The following is a 13733-nucleotide window of genomic DNA, read 5'->3' on the forward strand; positions in this document are numbered from 1 at the left end:
ACAAAGCCCTTACAATGACCCCAATGTGCCCCCATGAGCCTGCCCTGCAAGTTAAGAAGCAATGGATGATAGGGAGGCTTGGGAAGATTTTAAGCAGATAAGTGATATGATCAGACCTACCAATGAAGTAGTCTCTGGGTATATTAGAAATTGCAAAATTTGCAAATAATGAAGGAAAGAATTGAGAGAAGGAGCTTGCTGTCACATGTCCTCCCATACTACAAATTCAGCATTATTAAGGTCCTGGTTGGGCATTAACCACAAGGGCTAAATTACTAGAAATATCCCCACATCATCCATAAAGTAGCATTTGCCCCCAGGCCTCAATGATGTGTTGTTATAATAAAAAGAGCTGACATTGAGCATTGCCACTAAGACACTGCATGAACAAGGGCCTCTGACTTTCATCCCATGAGGGTAAAGGGATTGTGTTTGTAAAATAGTGTTGGGGGTTTTTAGAGAATGTCAGGTTTATTAGTAAGTCAGTCAACATGTAAACTAGTTTTTATTTTTATACCAACTTATGTTGGTTGCATTACATATGTGACCGGTTATGACCTAGAAAGAGTTATTAACCTATGAAGTTGCATGCATTATCCATCAAATCAAGACCACAGTTGTCTGATAGCAATTCTTATGAAAGAAAAACTGGAGATTTTTAAAAATCAGAAGTATTGACTAATGCCAGGGTTAAAATGTTCACATCTATACATATCAGATCTTGGCCAACCTTATCTATGGGTGATCTTCTCCATGCGTTTTCTTGCCTCGATATTTCCTTCTGCTGATCCTTCTGCACTGATTCTTTTGTCTCCATGAGTTGAACACACATCCTGATTATGCCTTGCAGACAGAAATGGTGTTTTTCCCCATTGGCAACAAAAACGTTCTGGATCTGTCATGAGTGGCAGAGATGCCACCCAATTGGACATAATGTGTCAATTGAAAAATACTATCCTTAAACTGGAATCTGTCTATAAATTGACCCAAGGAGGGATAGCTAATAAGGCTTTTCATCACTAGGTGAAATACAAAGAAAAGTATGAAAAGGAACGAGGAAAGCCCATGTTGGACTTTGAAACACCAACGTACCTCACCGCCAAAGAATCTCAGCAGATGCAGAGCGGGGTAAGTCCTACGCAAACACACCACACAGCAAACACACCCTCAACCTGATGAAAACATGCTCTGCTCACAAATGTATCCAGCTTTCAATTATTCCACAGTAGATGATGGGATGCTTTACCATATGATCTCTAAAATCCTATGGTTCAGTTATCAAAAATGTTCTGAACAGTAAAATTTACCACATATGACTTATTTTAACTATCATTTTCATAGAAATAGAACACAGTAAACTATTGCTAGTACTGAAATCATATTGAATATAATATAATTTTTTTTCATGAGTGAAACATTCCCTCTGCATAGACTTACCATCAGCTTTGGATTGCTCTTCTCTCTCTCACTCTCTTTCCTTTTTTCTTAATTAATTTATTTTTTATATGTTTTTACTTATTTTAAAGAGGAAGGGAGAGAGTGAGAGAGATAGAAACATCAATGATGAGAGAGAATCATTGATTGGCTGCCTCCTGCATGCCCCCTACTGGGGATCAAACCTGCAACTGGGCATTGACCAGAATCGAACCCAGGACCCTTCAGTCCACAGGCCAACGCTCTACCCACTGAGCAACTGACTAGGGCTGGACTGCTCTTCTCTTGATACGTAGCTACAAGCCAAACAAAAGAAGATTAGTGATCAAGGTGTTTATCAAAACATCAAAAGTCAAGGTGCCATAATTCCTATTTTAGAAATGTTAGCAGAGGCATCTAAAAATAATTTTGTCCACATAATCTATTTAGTGATTAAAAATAATAGATCATGATTATGAAAAAGGTCAAGTTTGTATCTGGTGACCTCAGGCTCTCCTTCCTCTGGGTTGTTTTATTTTTTTCCCTTGAGTTGCTTACCTCTAATTCAGAAGTAAAATCTTTTGTTGCCTTAAGAAAAATGTCATCAGGAAAGATGACAGTGGATTCCTGGGTCCTTCCCTCTGCTCTCATGGAGGGCCAGCCCCAGTCACATTTCCTTGAGGCCATTTGATCTAGACAAAGTATTTCCAGAAAAATCAGACATGTTTTAAGTATGTGACCATCAGCAGAACTATGACCAAGTTAAGAGGCCAACATAGAAAGAAAATGTAATATCTTCTTAAGATTGAGACATCCTATATAGTAATCCTATATAATAAAAGTGTAATATGCAAAGAGACCAAATAGCGAAATGATGGGTTGGGGGGGCGGGGCTAGTGAGCAAGTGGCGCCAGGCCAGCCAAGGCGCATGCCAGCGGGCAGAGGGAGGGGATGACGATGGGGTTGGGGGGAGGGCAGCAGTGACCAGTGGCCGCGGAAGGGCAATGGGGGGTGGGGGTGGCGGGGCTGGCCACTCGCTGGCTGGCACCATCCCCTGATTGGCCTGCCTGGTTACCTCCCACAGAGGGAGGCCAGACTGCAGCTTAGACCTGCTCCCCATGGGCAGTGGGCCTAAGCCATCAGTTGGACATCCCCTGAGGGCTCCCAGACTGCAAGAGGGTGCAGGCCAGGCTGAGGGACTCCCCCTCTCTCCGTACACGAATTTTCATGCACTGGGCCTCTAGTAAATAATGATAATGTGTCTTTTTCTTAACTTGTCCTTTCTTCCTACTCACATTAGAAAGAATACAGGAAAGAATATGATGAGTCCATCAAAGGCAGAAACCTGACTGGCCTGGAGGTCACACCAGCTTCATTACATGCCAAATATGCAACCAAAATAATCAGCGAGGTAGTGCCCAGTTGGTCTTTTCTTTCCCTCTTGATCCAAATAACTGCACTAATGCCACTTTCATCCCCTTCCGCCATTTTAACCACCACCTAACTTCGTGGGTTTCGAGTTGGGTTCACATTTGATCACCTAATCTATGACCCATGTTCATTCTTCTGATATTTTAATTGAGTTCCGAATAAAATGTGCTTACCTTGCCATCCTATTAATTTCTAGTTTTTATTGAATATTTCATATTAACTGATGAAGCTTATACCCTGCTCTTATTGATATCTTTATTTACTAAATTGCTACTGTTTAAAATTGAAAAGGCTTTTTATCTTTGGGGATTTTGACCCTTTACCTGAGAAGAGCAATCCTGGCTTTCTGGTCATCATTGCTACCTTTATTTTGTGATACAGAAAGAGTACAGGAGAGATCTAGAGGAAAGCATCCGTGGGAAGGGTCTCCATGAAATGGAAGATACTCCCGACATGATAAGAGCAAAGAATGCCACTCAAATCCTCAATGAGGTGGGTCCCCAGCCAACAGCATGCACATAATTGACAGCCAAGATACACACACACACAAATCCAAAGAGATGAAAAGAGAGTTTTTGATTACTACCAACATGATTACTACCATTAAATAAAAAATATCTTAATTTCTAATGAGTTGATATCATAGCAATCTGTGTCGGTAGTGGCTATCACTATCTTAACCTATTATTTATCTAATATTATTAATCTTGATCCATTTGGTGTACTCATTTAAATAAAAACACCATATGGGAGTGGTGTGCTCTAAGTTTAATCCTAGTTGTTACCAAACCAGATTTAAAATTTGCTTTATAATTAATTTTCTAAATAAAAGATGCTGAAGTGTTCAAAAAGAGGCCTTAAAATGGATTTTGGTGGTCACCACTGCATCCTACCATAGGGAAAGATGAACATTAGCAACTAAGGTCGCATGTTATGTGGATTTATAGTCACTCTGTACATTTTTGATTTAATCATGGAAGTAAGGAAACTTTTTTTAAAATGTCACTATAGAAAGAATATAAGAGAGACCTGGAGCTGGGAGTCAAAGGAAAAGGCCTGAACGCCATGGCCAATGAAACGCCTGACTTCATGAGGGCCAAGAACGCCACTGATATCGCCAGTCAGGTCAGTGTCCCTGTTTCATGTCAATCTTCCAAAAAAAGCAACTGCGATTATAAGGACACAGATTGTCCTTTTATTATCTAACTTGTTGGTCAATGGCATTCGAATGCATATAGTATCATTCTTAAACATCTGCCTGGTGAATCCATCTAATAAAAGAATCAGGGACCCTTTGCTAGGCCTGCTTCCATCTGCCTTTCTGAGTCTGCAGCCACAGGAGACATTCAGAGCGAAGGGTGGAAATTGGGGAACCAAATAGCTGCTTGGAAATGGTGTAGACTCTCTGTCATCTGGCCTTGTTTCTTAGTCATTACACTCCTCTTTTGGCACCAAGAATTCCTTGCTTAGACTATTTTGGGAGTCCTTTCTTTCCCTCCTTTCAAGGCCTAAATTTAAAACATAGTTTTTAGGCATCCCACATTGTCTCACAGTGATTGGTTTGGGTCTTTTGCTGTCTTGTGTTTATAAACAATCCATGCCTTACTCTCTGCTGATTATCTCCCTCATTTCCCATTACTCCTCTCCTCCCCCTTTTCCTTCCCCTACTTCTGTTCCCCATGCCCAACTAGATAGTCTCTGAACAGCTAGAACTCATCCTTTCTGAATTTAACTCTTTAGTATAAAGCTATAAACATAATAAGGAAAATGTCTGTTGATTGTCAAATAAATGAATTTGGGGGGAAAGAAATATTGATCACCTCTTAATCAAATTAAACCAACAAGTGTTGGGCGCATTGTAAACATTTACTCAATTGTTGGGTATTCTTTTGCAGATTAAGTACAAGCATTCAGCAGAAATGGAAAAAGCCAATTTCACTTCTGTGGTGGATACACCTGAGATCATTCATGCCCAACAAGTCAAAAACCTTTCAAGCCAGGTAAGGACATTCATCAGGATATCACTCATTGACCCCAATCATGAAGTACAAAATCTTTGCATTTATTTGTAAGGAGGTCCTTTCAAATCACAATCTTGCCCAATAAAAGAGATGGGAGTTATCTATGATGCAAGTTTGGATCAAAGTTTAGATTTTTGCATCTAATTAAATGAGAGAATCTTAAGTTACTGAAGAACTCTTAGAAGAACGAAAGAAACAAAGTTAACAGTCTACATTTGGATTATCAATTTCTCTAATGAGATTAAGATTATGTCATCAATGCTAACCCTGATTCCTCCCATGGTGGATAACTCTCCATCGTCCTACAAATAGAGATGAAGAAATGTGGGATGTCCTTCATACACCAGACGTACCCTCATTTGTTTTAATCTTCCATGATATTGGGAGTCTGCCAATTATATTGGGAGTCTGCCATTTATTTGAGTAGCCCGGATTAGAATGTTTGCTGTCTTCTGATCAGTGAGTTCTAAAGCAATAATTACCTGACCTGGCTATGCTTTATAAACACCTGGGAAGGTAGATTTTCCCGGTTCCAACTGGAATTTTGAAGCTAGTAAGTCTGATGTAGACCCTGGAAATCTGTTTTGTATATTTATTTGTTTGTTTTTAATCTTCATAGATAATCAACTTAATGACAATCAAGTTGGAAGAATCATGAATTTAAACGTTTTTTAGCAACATATAATTTTATATCATAAACTTAGATATGAAAAATATAGTTATTTCCAGAGAGTGGGTTAATTAGGAAGCAGATCTATTCAAACGGGAGAACTGAACCTTTTATTTTAGAGGTGGGAGTGGGGAGGAATTTGATTAGCAAAACTATGTGGGTCTCAAACTACCATGTTGTGTTCGTTGCGGGAGCCAGGGAGGTCAACATTCTTAGGGCTCTGAGAGGCTTACCAGCCAATGACCTCTGCCTTTTGACTTTGTTAACCCTCAAAGATGACCTCAGCATGTGCACCTTTTCCGGGGAGGGGTTCATTCACTTACTCTGCTCTTGTGTGCTTTCCTAGGCCTCTCCTGGGCTAGTTCCCCAAAGCCTTAAGTATGACCAGCAGGTCACTTCCTTCCCGGCTCAGATCAGAATTTGCCCCTGCGTGATGGACTGATGCTTTCCTCAAAACTGTTTCTGGTTCCCACTGGGGAGGACATAGTTCATAACTTATAAACTTCACATTGGGGGGTAGTGGGGAGGAGTGTTCATGCAAGCGTTGTAAGCTGACCCACAAATTCTGGGACTCCTTCCTCTCAGAATGCCCCTGAATTCCCAGTGCAAACTGACCACTCCTCTTAGGGACTAGCAGGAACTCTGCAAACCAGGTAAAACAGCTTTTGCTGAAGAAAAGGAGGTCTGGTTCTTCCCTTTTCCCAGGACAGTGAGAACCCTTTGCCTTACATTTGCATAACTAAGAAGGGTCATTCCAGTGATTTTCTCCTGAGGGAATTCTGATATGCAGGATGGCCTTAGGCGACCCCTGTGAAAGGGTCGTTCGACCGCCAAAGGGGTCGTGACCCACAGGTTGAGAACCGCTGTTGAACAAACTCCAAGTCAAAATCTCTTATCTTAGCCCTAGCTGATTTGGCTGAGTGGTTAGAACATTGGCCTGCAGATCAAGGGGCCCCAGGTTTGATTCCAGTCAAGAGCATATACCTTGGTTGCAGGCTCCTCCTCAGCCCGGGCCCTGGTCAGGGCGCATGCAGGAGGCAACCAATGGATGTGTCTCTCTTGCACTGATGTTTCTCTCTCTCTGTCTCTCCCCCTCCCCTTCCACTATCTCTAAAAATCAATGGAAAAATATCCTCGGGTGAGAATTAACAAAAATAAAAAAAATTCCACCACTTAAAAAACAAAAATCTCTTATATTAAATTTTTCAACACTTACAAATGTAATTTGTATACAGGATGGGCCAAAAGTAGGTTTACAGTTGTTTATATGGAAAATAATACAGTAATTAATAAATAATAATACAAGAATAAATTGTTTCATGTACTCACAACAGTAAAGCTACATTTGCCCCACCCTGTATAATACAATTTAAATACAGTGGGGCCTTGACTTACGAGTTTAATTCGTTCCATGACGGAGCTCGTAACTCAAATTACTCGTATGTCAAATCAAAAAGTGAACGAGTGAGACACGTGATGCTGGGCTGATATTGTGGCATTCACTGTGACGTTTGCTGCGCCAACTAGCGGTGGGGTATCTGAAGCTGGCTCGTAACCCGAATTTTAGCTCGCAACTCAAAGCAAAAAATCGGCCAAGAGACGGCTCATATCTCAAAAAACTCGTTAGTCGGGACACTCGTAAGTCAAGGCCCCACTCTAAAGACATATAGAAAGGTTAGTTCTACCCCCTTACAAAAGTAGCCAGTTTCTTTCCTCCGCCCTGCACACCCATACTTCTCAAAAAAGTGTCAGAAAGTAGAGATAAATAAGCTAGAGAGGAAAGTGGAAGGACTTGGTGACAAGTGATAAAGGAAAAGCCAGACTCTAAGGCAGAGTAAGTGTTCCATGTTTTTGAGCTGGAGGTGATTCGCTGAGTCAGGGATAGCTGCCTGGATGTCTGGGGAAGACCAGCCCCTGTGGGCCGTCTCTCCCACCAGCGGGGCGGGGCGGGTGGGAAAGCCCAGGGAAAGTGAAGGCTGGCTCAGCGCAGTCCTTGGCCAGTGAAAATGTCCTTCTCGCCAACTAAGGCCCGCTTTCAGGAGGCCTTGATGATGCCTCTTAATCCCCTGCTTTTCTCCACCTGCTGTTGAACAGCCTGGCTCCATCCAGTTCACTGTAGGCATCCCTGTCTCCCTGCCAGGAGCCGTGCACACGGTCACTTCCCTCCTATGGGCCAGCCAACAAGCGCCTTTCTCTGCCAGCTCTGCCTGTCAGTGGATCCTACTTAATACCTGGGCTCGGTCCCCCAGGGAAGAAAAGGCCTGAGCTACTCACGGAGCAAGCCCTGCTCTGTAACTCCTAACCTCCTTGAACAGTCAGGGAAGGACTTCCCATCTGCTGAGCTATTTTAGGTCTCACTGGACCATCTCCCTGTGGTGTTCACCGTCCTGATTTTTTAAATCTATTCCCAGAAAAAGTACAAGGAAGATGCAGAGAAGAGCATGTCCTCCTATGAAACAGTGTTAGACACCCCAGAGATGCAGAGAGTGCGGGAGAACCAGAAGAACTTCAGCCTTGTAAGTTTTTACTGGATCTACAGCACAGGGCAAGGACGCTGCCCCTGGGCGCACACAGGTGGGCATCACCCCTGCAGTCGGGCGTGGAGCAGTCCCACAACGCCCACCCTCTCTTCTCCACTCGCCTCATGCTTCAAGCCCAATCAAAGCATGACAGACCCATCTGTCACTTTGTTGGTGATTTCCTGTCACTGAATATGAACTATCACCGTTTTTTAATAGTGGCAACATCTGTGTTTTTTCACAGTTAATTCCAGGTAAAGTATACATTTAAAAAAAACAAAACCCTAATTTGACATGTTACAAGTTTTAAGGTTTTTCAGAATTAGTCTCTCCATAAATTTTTATTAAAGAATTTCCCTTTGGCTATCAGACGGTGATTATTGTGGCATAGACATTTTTTTAAACACAGGGTTTTAACTTCCTTCACACAATATAGGACAATTAAAGATATATAAAACAATGCTGAAATCTTAACAAAATGTTTACTCTTTCTTCATAGCTCCAATACCAGTGTGACCTTAAAAACAGCAAAGGAAAAATTACAGTTGTTCAAGACACCCCAGAAATACTGCGTGTGAAAGAAAATCAAAAGAATTTCAGCTCGGTATATTTACTCTTTATTTTCTATTCAATGCTAACCTAATAATTCCATACTCTTTAAAAATATACTAGCTTGACAGTTAACATCTAACCTCCCCAGTTAATACCAGCAGTTACTTGTTAACATTCTCCATACTTTGCTATAAAACCATCATTCCACAGACCATTTGCATAACAATTTAAATCTGCTAACAAAGTAACCTTTCTTTCTTTAAATTTTTAAAAATATATCTTTATTGATTTCAGAGAGGAAAAGAGAGAGGGAGAAAGATAGAAACATGAATTATGAGAGAGAATCATTGATTGGCTGCCTTCTACACACCCCACACTGGGGAATTGAGCCGCAACTCAGAATCAAACCTGGGACCCTTCAGTCTTCAGGCTGATGCTCTATCCACTGAGCCAAACCAGCTAGGGCTCTTTAACTTTTTTAAATCCCACAGCAGTAACCTGTGTTGTCTTGCTCCAAGAGGATGGAGTTTTTTTGGACATTGTGATTTCTTTCTTTTTTTTTATTCTTTATTGATTAAGGTATTACATATGTGTCCTTATCCCCTATAACCCTCCCATCCCCCAGCTCATGTCCTCAGCCCCCTAAGTGTCTGTGTCCATTGGTTAGGCTTATATGCATGCATACACGTCCTTTGGTTGATCTCTACCCCTTACCCCCACCCTCCCCTACCTTCCCTCTGAGGTTTGACGGTCTGATTGATGCTTCTCTATCTCTGGATCTGTTTTTGTTCAGCAGTTTATGTTGTTCATTATGTTCCACAAATGAGTGAGATCATGTGATATTTATCTTTCTATAGCTGACTTATTTCGCTTAGCATAATGCTATCCAGGTCCATCCATGCTCTTGCAAATGGTAGGAGTTCCTTCCTTTTTACAGCAGCGCAGTATTCCATTGGTGATTTCTTTTCTTGTTCCTCCCCCAAAAAACCAACCAACTTCACATTTCTTTCATGGATTTTGTATTTCATATAAGCTCGAGGTTTTTTTTTAATCAATATTTTCTGGTTTCCTCCTTCCGTATTAATACGTTATGATAATCTTAAAAGAAACCTCAGAATCTGGAAAGTGACCCATTGTTGCATGTGGGAGTTACTGATGCCGACGTGGAAGACGTCAGGTACTCGGGCACTTGCCTAAGGACTTTCTCTAGTGTCTTTTGATTTCACGGAAACCAAGTTTCCTAGACTCTCTCTGGTAACTGCCAGGTTTCCCTTTCCTCTGTGTAACCCTGTCTCGATTCTGAATGCCCAGGTTTTATATAAAGAGGACCCCTCACCAGGAACAGCGATTGGAAAGACCCCTGAGATGATGAGAGTGAAGCAAACACAGGACCACATTAGCTCGGTAAGGACGCCGTGGACTCACCTTTGATATTTTCTGCCTCCTTTTGATCATTTACACGGATGTCTGAGCTGCACTCAAAACCCTTGTCACCAGGAGCTTAAGTTGCTCAAATCAGTTAGGGTCGCCTCATAGTCAGTGCAGCACCGGGCGGTTTTTGTGAGCGGAGGTTAGATATGGAAAACGGAGATGCCCGTCAGAGCAAACCAGGGCTGGACAGTAACGTGGTAAAAAACAGATTTTATTCAGGACCACTGCACTGTAGGGGAAAGAGATCTCGGTATAGAACTGGATTCTATTTCAAATACAACAAGGAAAAGTGAGAATTTATAGCTGGACGCTGGGGTGGGCAGGGAGAGGATCAGTGGGTGGAAAATTACTCAGAGAAAACATCTGGGCCATAGATTCTGGGGTCAGAAGGCTTGTGGCTAACTAAACCCACTCACCACACCCTTGCCGGAGGCGGGGCGGAGTGATCAGGCTGCCCTTGTGGGATGGTGGGAAGAGGAATTTGGTCAGATATCCAGGGGGATCAGATAGCCGGGATGGGAGATGCTGTCAGGATTTTTGCTAAAATTGGAAGATGCAAAGATGGAGGCTGAAGTCCAACAGCTAAGGTCTAGTTAGGAAGAAGACTGAGTGGAGTCTGACCAAAGTTTGGTTAAGGAGAGACTCTGTCACTTGTTAGAAAACCAAATATGTCAGAGTCAAAGATTTAACCCAGAGCCCCACCCCTACCCCACCCCCTAATGAGACAGGAGAGTGGCCAAGTCTCCTTGCCCTTGGCTTTGTTCTCCTCTAACCCAGTTCAGAATGTGGCCCCATTCGAGCTAAGTGGAGAACTCCTGCTATTTACTTGTGATTTTAAAAATTGCGGGACTGCTAATCACACCTCACACGCCCCCGCCTTTCATATCTGCAGGTGAAGTACAAGGAAGCAATTGGACAAGGAACCCCGATCCCTGACCTGCCGGAAGTGAAACGTGTCAAGGAGACGCAGAAGCACATTAGCTCGGTAGTGGCCCATATGCTTACTCCGCATGGGTTTGTGCAACCAGCCCCGTCCCGATCGCTCCCTAGCTCCATCTCACCCCTTCTCCCTTCTCCCAAGGGCTTCCCATGCCTTGGGGATGGTGTGAACTCTCCCTCGGTTGTGAGAGGAGCACTGCAATTTGTAAGAGTAGATAAAAAACCTCTGTCTTCACATGGTCAGCAAGCAGGAGGGACTTGGCTTCTTGATGAATCATCACACCTGCAATTTCTAAAGTGAATGTGCCAACAGCAGCACTACGGTTATTGGACGATCTCAAGTTAGTTAACCAAAAGCGTATACATGTAAACATAGAAGTAACATACATATATATGTGTGTGTGCATGTGTGTCTATATCAGGACATTCTCCACTGTCCAGAGGACCCAAGGTAGACTTTGAAGTCTCTGCAGCTTTCTCCCCTCCTTTCAAGATTTCTTGCCCTGTGTCCTCTGCTCTCTCCTTGTAAATGCAGAGTGTGTTTAAGGAGCTAGCTGTCATCTTCCCACAAGGGTATATTATATGTTAAGCCTGTTCTCTACCAGGAATTTCAGGTGCACACACATTCATACACTTTCTCATCCATAAGCAGATTCCAAACAATTGCTGGCTACTAGCAAGAGACTGTGTGAAGTTTGGGAAATAGTTTATGGCCAATAAAAGGTGTAGAGATTCTTCTGGTGCCTGGAGGGCTGAACTCTCATTTAGTTGCCATTAGAAGACACTTGATCTTTCTCTGGCATGGCGTTCATATTATTTAGATGTCATTCCCTTTCACTCCCTGCCTACACTCTGGCTTCCTGATGGTTCCAGCTTCACTTAGAGTTTTGTGTCCACTCATCCAAGAAAACTAGCCCATAGTTTGTCACTTTTCACGCAAATTCCTGCCTTTCTCTGGTTTTATTTTGTTCTGCTGTCCATGGTCAGTTATACTGCCTTGCTGGGTAAAGAAACAAAATTCTGTACCAACATGGTGGACTTTTAAGATCCCTGAAAGTTTCCTAGCAAAACAAAGATATCAACAACAGTTGGTCAGTGATTTTAGGAACTCATCCGTGACACAGACCCCTAGATTTTTCATGTTGCTCTCACACCAGGTGCTAGTACATCGTAGAATCCATCCATTTGAGAAGAGTTCATTCATTTCGTTAGGCTGAAAATTCTTAGCATTCAGAGGAAAGGTGGCTAGAGGTTCAGGATGTTCCTCACTCTTCATGACAGTGTCCAGTCCTCTGACATAAACCCTAACAAATAGGGACTTACCTGCTAGCAAAGCACCAGTTTAAGTGATTCGACAATCACCTTTTTCAGGAAGATGCTCTTCCTTAAAAAATAAATGCCTTCAGTCTCCTCACATTAAAGGTACCTATAGACTAGGGGCCAGCTAGGAGTGTGCAGTAGAAAATGCAAAACAAACAGAAAATTCTCAATGATCCTGAAGGATTACAGTATCGTGCAATTAGAAATTTTTAAACCAATCAACCTATTTATTATGTAAAATAGATTTTTTGTGGACCTGCTATATGAAAGGTACTAATACAAGATGTTACAAAATGGAGAGATTTTTCTCATTGCTGAAAGTATGGCTACTATTTAGTGCATTTTAGGAATCTATTAAGTGTTGATAGATTTAGTGCAATTTAGTGCACAGTTTTTAAAGTAGTAAAATTACTACTTTCAAGATAAAACGTAAATATTTGTGGAATTTCTTCTCCTTATTCCTTGGGTGTCATATTTGAAAGCAAGACTGTTTTTATGAGTTTCCACCAAATAGCACACATGTAGCTGTAATACAAAGGATTCACGGTCATTTTTACCTTTCTGGGTATTCTAATTATCTCCTACAGGTTATGTACAAAGAAAACTTGGGAACAGGCATTCCAACCTCTGTCACTCCAGAGATTGAGAGAGTCAAACGCAATCAAGAGAACTTTAGCTCGGTATTTATAAATATATCAAATAAGAAACTCTATTTTCCCATTTAAAAAATTACCAGAATAACCCATCATCCTTTTTTAAAAGAGTAACATCTTAACAACGGTTCTGTGTGTATTTGTGTCTGTGTGTGTGCGTGTGTGTATTATTACCTGACCCAAACCATCGGGACTCACACAAAGTGACTCCCTTTTCTGATGGTACTTTAACCACTGACAAGTGTGAGTACTTAGATGTGAAATTCTGTAAGTAAAATTAACACACAATTCCTCATTATACTCATATCTTAAACTCAGTGCTTTCCATTGTACTTCTTTATTCTGAGAATTAGCATTGTAGAAATCATTAAAATGGTGAAGTAAAAGCACTATCCTACTAAATATTATTCACTAAAATACTTCCCCCTCACATACTCCTGTTTTAAATTTCTCCCTTCCTTAATCCCTATGCTTGTTTTGAATGTCTTCTGGGTACTTTTTTGTATCTCACAGGTTTTGTACAAAGAAAATTTGGGGACAGGAACCCCAACACCTATCACTCCAGAGATGGAGAGAGTCAAACGCAATCAAGAGAACGTTAGCTCGGTATTTCTTAGGGGACAAAAATAAAATCCCTTAACTCTTATTTAAAATAATATTTTAACACGTTACAAACATCTGATTTTTCTGCCTATAAAATTACTAAATTTATATAAAAATAATGATACCAAATATTACTTCAGTTTTTCATCTAAATCTAATTTAGTATTTACTTTAGTTCTGG

At 41.5% G+C, this 13733-nt stretch overlaps 1 protein-coding gene across 11 annotated transcripts in view; it reads left to right on the forward strand.

Annotated features, from left to right (window-relative positions):
* The window catches only part of NEB (nebulin), a 193655-nt gene that overhangs the window by 166505 nt on the left and 13417 nt on the right, over nt 1-13733 (forward strand). For 6 of the 11 annotated variants that reach the window (XM_070423008.1, XM_070423018.1, XM_070423007.1 and 3 more), the window contains 11 exons: nt 1024-1128; nt 2714-2824; nt 3226-3336; nt 3856-3969; nt 4740-4844; nt 7947-8051; nt 8554-8658; nt 9918-10010; nt 10930-11022; nt 12884-12976; nt 13463-13555. In XM_070423008.1, coding sequence (XP_070279109.1) covers nt 1024-1128; nt 2714-2824; nt 3226-3336; nt 3856-3969; nt 4740-4844; nt 7947-8051; nt 8554-8658; nt 9918-10010; nt 10930-11022; nt 12884-12976; nt 13463-13555 — 1128 coding nt within the window. The remainder of the gene's footprint in view (nt 1-1023; nt 1129-2713; nt 2825-3225; nt 3337-3855; nt 3970-4739; nt 4845-7946; nt 8052-8553; nt 8659-9917; nt 10011-10929; nt 11023-12883; nt 12977-13462; nt 13556-13733) is intronic. The other 5 variants (XM_070423014.1, XM_070423015.1, XM_070423016.1 and 2 more) reach the window with 3 other exon arrangements.

The sequence above is a fragment of the Myotis yumanensis genome, unplaced genomic scaffold (genome assembly GCF_028538775.1).
Source record: "Myotis yumanensis isolate MYYU_CA2020_CCGP unplaced genomic scaffold, mMyoYum1.0.hap1 SCAF_8, whole genome shotgun sequence".
Lineage (NCBI taxonomy): Eukaryota > Metazoa > Chordata > Mammalia > Chiroptera > Vespertilionidae > Myotis > Myotis yumanensis.